Below are 6,000 nucleotides of genomic sequence, written 5' to 3'. Positions count from 1 at the left end.
CCAGATGAACAGAATTACTATTATACCATTAATTATAAAAATGTAGCATAAAGCATAAAATATTGTGAAATGTTGTGCACATAAACCAATCAATATATGGATGAGTAGGCACTGCAATGGTAAATTAAATCTTTCTAATATTTATAAAATCATTATTAAATGTATTTTTTATTTAAAAAACATTTGAGTCAAGGTTTGATAAAATAAGAAACAATTCATGAATTCTTTGCATATTTTATTTTTCTTTTTTGATTTCCAACTCACGCACATCTGGCATATTTTACATTTTTGCAATAAAACATGGTTACAATAGCTTAAGGAATTTATATAGCCAAAATATTTCACCATGATCTTGAGATGAAATGAACTTATCTTCCAGATGTTCAGTATTCTCCCAGTTCTAAGCTACAAACTCAAGATATTGCTTACAGACCAATGATGAATAACTTAATCATTACATTGATTCCCCATGATTTCAGAATCTTATTAATACAAACAACAATGAAGAAGGTATTTAGTGCTAAAACTTACTAATACAAGGTGAGTAACAAATAAGAACCACGTCAATAAATAATAAGTTTCTGGTGCCAAAGTGCCAGTACAAAGAATCCATTATCTTGTGTTTTTTTTTAAATAAATGACTGTGAGTGAGTGTAAAGTCTGAGAAAATTACATTCCTGTTACATGCCTCATAGCCCTACCGACACAATATGTACATCTATGACAATACAGTCACCAAATATACAAAGAAGAAACATGAAGTAAAGTGTATATACCCCTGGGTATGTTACATGATTTGAAGTATGTGCAGAAAATTATTCTGATAGTCATTATTACAGTACTGTCAAATATGAGTGCTTTCAATGTAAAATGTGTGTTAAACATATGAGTTTTAAAAATATTCAAAAGAATAACCCCAATGAAGCTAAATTTGCTTTTAACCAAGCTTTATTTCCAAAGAATTTAAGAGAAAAATCTTAGTTGCTCTCTCCCTGCAATGTATAGTATGCCAAATGTGATGAATCTAGAAGTCTAGCAATCTTGCTTTGGTGGAAATCATAAAGCGCTGTAGCATATCATCTTAACCATGCTCCTGTCTGTCAATCACATTATTAATTTTTAAGGGAAAATTATTTTTTAAAAATGCATAACTACGGCAAACAATGGCTTCATATCCAAATGCTTCATGTAATGAGCAAAACTTCATTTAGAAGGGGTGGCTCTAGACTGAAATATGCAGACCATGTTTCAGTGGCAATGGCTCCATTGCAGCTTGAACCCCATTTCAATCTTTAAATACAAGCTGGGCCTTGGACAGCTTTCAGTTCAACTTGTGGATGTGGTTTTCAGACATCAGGCTTAAAGTACATGCAAGTTGTAACTCCACAATAAAATTAAGAAACAGTTTTTGTTTTTTATACAAGGCTTTACTTTTACAAAATTATCCCTTTAAAGTTAAGATGTGCATCTGATGTACAAAGTATCAAACGTAGGGTTTTTTTCCTTTTAATTGATCAGCTTGAAAAGAGGCTAGGAAATGGGAAATGGATGCTAGAGTCATGGCCCAAACCATATAATAGCCAGACACAAGTTCCTCAGAATATTCAAAAGTCTCTTGTGATGTGTTCTTCTACCTTTTCTCAGTAAACAAAAGTATATGAAATAATTACCAAAACATCTAGTAAGTCATTATAATTTACATGATACAAGCTCGCTTCTGCAGCAGCTGGTGTTCAGTTGTGAAAAAACACACAAAATAAAATGGTTGCTGACTACAATGTACAGCTATTGCTGGGTGTAATGGAATGTACAACGGAGGTCAATGCAGATTTCTTTTTTCCACCAGAGATACCTTTCAGTAGCACTTGTGCTCTCAGTGTAATCTTTGCTTTCAGTTCTTCACTCTGGTTTAATATCTATTCTGATGCTCATAATGCCAACGATTAAAATCTATATTAAAAGCTACAATGCTACCAGATGCCATGCCGGTAATTAGAGTCCTGAAACAGAAACAGAGATCAGGTTTGTAAATATCTGAGATATTTATTGTTCATAATAAACCACGCTTAGCTAGTTTGAAGATCAGTAGTCATTTGAAAATACTAGGCAAAATGGAATATCCTGCTTGGAAACTTAAGAGTCTATTATTTTGTAAGGTAACAAAAATTGGGAGCTTCCTTTGGAAAATGGCTGCTTCTATTTCTTCAGCAGTGTTCTACTAAAGAAATGTAAAGTACATACGGATTGACTGGGTTAAAGGTAAAAAGAATCAACAAAAATGAATATAAACACCTACAAAAACGATTACTTTTCTCCCTATATGAATTTCCCATGTTATCCACACTGCAATCCCAATAACTGGTTCACTCCCATAGAATTGAGATTGAACAGGGATTAGAAGTTTGTAGTCCATGTTTTAAGATTATTATCCCGTATATTATATTACCGCTTTCTTTGAAATACCAGTTAGCATAAGCACAGCCTAAAACATATCACAATAAATTTTACTAAATATAGCTGTCTAATTGAACTCAATTGTTAATTTTGAGTAGTGCATGCCACTCAATTTAGGAGAGGTCCGTCCTCTCCTAAAGCAGTATATTCTTTAAAATATCAAAATGTACAAGTTCATAAGCTCTCATGAGATCTTTCACAAGAATATTTAAATTTAGGAGATGTTATCTACATTTTTGAAATGATCTTTTTGTGGGAACACGTGCTTTGGATTGTTACTGGCTAGTGTTTTAACACTCAAGCAATCCAGTTGTACTATGTATTTAACTAAGGAAAGGATTGCTAAGGAAAATATTAAATGCATATCACCCTCTTATTGCTATTTTTTTTTTAGATTTCAGTTTACCTCTGATCATGGGATAGGTCCATTGCCCTAATGCCAGCATCACAGCCAGGATAAATGTAGAGTTGTTTGAAGTCACAAGCTTGCCATACTTCTACTACTCCATTATCACCACCTGTAACTAGATTCTGCCCATCACTGCTCAGAAGGATAGCCTACAGGAAAACCAAAAATAGAAGAACCATAACGAAACTTTGTTATTTAACACATTTTACCTATAGTAGTAAAGCCTAACCTTAAGTGCAGAATGCTGAGCAATAAACTAGTTTCTTAAAAAAATATCATTAAAAACAAAAATGAAGGCTTGCCTTGAAATGTATACAAATCAATTCAGCCTTTGCAGTGGTATATACCACTGTGAACAGCTTGAGTTATGTATCCATTTAATCTCCTTGAGCTGCTCTTGCTGCTGGTAGATTTGATTCCTTAGGAGCCCATATTCATGACTTAGCCGAGACGCCTTCATGACATAGCTGAGAAGCTATGAGATGCATATAAAAGGCTCATCACTTGCATGAGTCTCATTATTTGCACCCCCAACTCCCACCCACCCACATTGATGCCTCTGAGTTTCCAAAATTAAAGGACAACAGAGGTCAAGCTATTTAAGGTTTTAAGCATGATCAGATGATTAAGGAATAGATATTCAGGAAACATTGAGTATTAAGCAATGTCTTGGTATAGTTTTTAAGAATAAATCTAACTTAGTTGGACCTGAATTATTTTTTCTATAGATGTAACTTTTTTCAGGTGACACTGAACTAATGTTAATGCCTTCTATTAAAATATAAAATAAAAATTACCCTGGTTGAATCATTGATTTCCATCTGGGCCAAAAGTTTTCCATTAATGCTGAAATTGCTGAATCTTCCTCGTTCATAATAGATGATACAGTGGCCTTCGCTAGAGACAGATATTAGGCGTGGATACAAACAATTTTCTGTTCCTTCTAGTGCTCTCAGCAAATCTCCAGTAATTGTGTGTACCAGACAAGGTCCTTCTGTATATTACAAATTCATAACAGTATATTACAGAAATTCATATAATTTCATTCAATGATTAACAGTGGATTGGGTACAGACTAAGTTAGAGATACTACCATGTTTTCTGAGAAAGGTTTCTTATTATTTAAATCCTAATGAGTTCCACTTGAATTAAGAAAGGATTAGGATGGCATAGAATATCTCTCTACTAATGGAGAAAAACTCCACTATCAAGGAGAGTGCATCTGATCTACATGGTACCTGCTATGCCTAAGCAAATCTTTAAAGGCTTAGTAAAGGTATTAGCAGCAGGAGTCAAAACAGGGGCAGATCAGGTTCGGAATAAAATTGGTAGTGGATTTCTGTTCCATTGAGGTAATAGGTGGCTTCTATGACCATGTAATTTAGAATTATCATGGCTAATCCTTCCAGCTGAGTAAAAAGTAAGTTAGAATTGGCTGAAAGGCCAGAAGAGGTACTTTATCTAAATAATTCTTACTTAGATGAAGGTGAACTAGTTGAATTTAGAAAGAAGAGGTCTTTCCCTTTGCTCTAACATTTATTTTCGCCTTCCCTTCCGTTATAAGTGAATAATCTTTAGTTCAATATATCTAGAAATGGATTAATGGGCTGTGAAAATAACATGGAGGAGGAAGAAGAAGAGTTGTAGCCAAGGGAATGTTCAGATAAGAGAAATCTGAGCTAAAAGCAGAAATGGAATTTGAGAAAGTGTCTGAGACTTAAATCTCTTTAGTTCTCTTTAGGATAAAGGCAGGGAGTGGTGAGGCACCTTCAGACTTGCAAAAGTCTTACTGCAACCTCGTAATAAAAGTTGATTAGTATTTGTAAAAATCTGGTCTGCCTTGTTGGGCTGGCACATCTAATTTCAATATCTTCATAAGACTGTCAAGAAGAGCTTTTTAAGGGAGACTTTGAGACTTAACTGGAATTCATGCTGGAAACACTGGAAACCAGGTTGTTTGGGGCACTTGTTTTATGGCAATGTGGTATAGGTTATTTACTATTTTTAGAGTTCGTTTTAATTGTTTGTAAAATTTGAACAGTTGGTCCTGATGACATCAATAAATTAAAAAAAATCAAAAAATAAAGGCAGTATTGCCTTTATTTGATAGAGATGAGAAGACAATGTATTTCAAGCACTGCACCTGTCATGTCAAAGAAGTGAGGGAAAAAAATTAAACAGAGCTTCTTTGAAGCACTGTTACATCTATATGGCCATGAAAAGGGTCTCTAAATTTCTAACATTATCTCCAAGAGGTCAAAGATCTTTAATATCTATTTTTGTTTCAGTGCCCTGTCTGTTCAATCTAGACTTCAACAGAACCATTGGGATCCATAGGAATTGAATTACTGAAGTCAATCTTATCAAAGAGAAGATTAAGTTCGGGAGGAAACTGACCATCATGCATTTTGATTTCTTAAAAAATGGAGTTTAATAAACTCAGAGCTGCAGAATAAGCTACAGGGGAAAGCTTCCCATTTCAAGAGAAATGGGAATTTCTAATGATAGGAATATTAAAAGCATGATAGCAAGCAGTTCTCGTAAGGATAAAAATAGTAGTCAAAAAAAGAAGCCAGCCCTACTACTGAAAATGGAGAAGGACACATAAACAATAAAGTAGTCATGAAGGAAGAGTTCGGGAAGATAGGCTGAAAGTGTATAACTTGTGACAGGAAAGTTATATCTCAGAAAGACTGAAATCTGTAATATTGAGTGTAGGCAGTATATTTGGGAAACTTCTAAGTTTTTAAAAAATAATTTCAAACCAATGGATTCTGTTCCACCCAACAAATTTGACAGTCAGTATTAATTATTTCTAGGTTTGAATTTTGGTAACAATGTTTATGCTGGCTTTTTTTTTTTTTACCAGAGGCATCCTGGTGGCCTGGGCTACTTCATTTCTTGATTTAAGCTCTTGCAGCTAAAAGTAGTCCTCATCTAGCAACTACCTCACAGCAACCTTTCAGTTATGTAGTGATGAAAAAGTAACTGAGACTAATGTTTACAATCTTTACAGTGCCCCTCTGTCATCATGTGTTTGCCATTACAGTCAGTTATTATGTGTTATCCCGTGCCTCACCCATTTCTCTATCCCCTTCTCAGAGAGCAGAGAGATTGCTTAGGCTACCTCTTACTGA

At 34.4% G+C, this 6,000-nt stretch overlaps 1 protein-coding gene across 2 annotated transcripts in view; it reads right to left on the bottom strand.

Moving 5' to 3' along the window:
• Positions 1-218: 218 nt before the first annotated feature.
• The window catches only part of LOC148125269 (neurobeachin-like), a 178,710-nt gene continuing 172,928 nt past the window's right edge, over positions 219-6,000 (bottom strand). For both annotated transcript variants that reach the window (XM_087937243.1, XM_087937244.1), the window contains 3 exons: positions 3,661-3,857; positions 2,861-3,012; positions 219-2,000 (listed from right to left, as the gene is read on the bottom strand). In XM_087937243.1, the coding sequence (XP_087793369.1) occupies positions 1,910-2,000; positions 2,861-3,012; positions 3,661-3,857 (440 nt within the window). In that variant the 3' untranslated portion in view covers positions 219-1,909. The remainder of the gene's footprint in view (positions 2,001-2,860; positions 3,013-3,660; positions 3,858-6,000) is intronic.

Source organism: Pseudonaja textilis, chromosome 7 (genome assembly GCF_049901715.1).
Source record: "Pseudonaja textilis isolate UNSWEBS1 chromosome 7, rPseTex1.2, whole genome shotgun sequence".
Lineage (NCBI taxonomy): Eukaryota > Metazoa > Chordata > Lepidosauria > Squamata > Elapidae > Pseudonaja > Pseudonaja textilis.
Note: the sequence above shows the minus strand (reverse complement) of the source record. Positions and strands in the feature narration are given on the sequence as shown.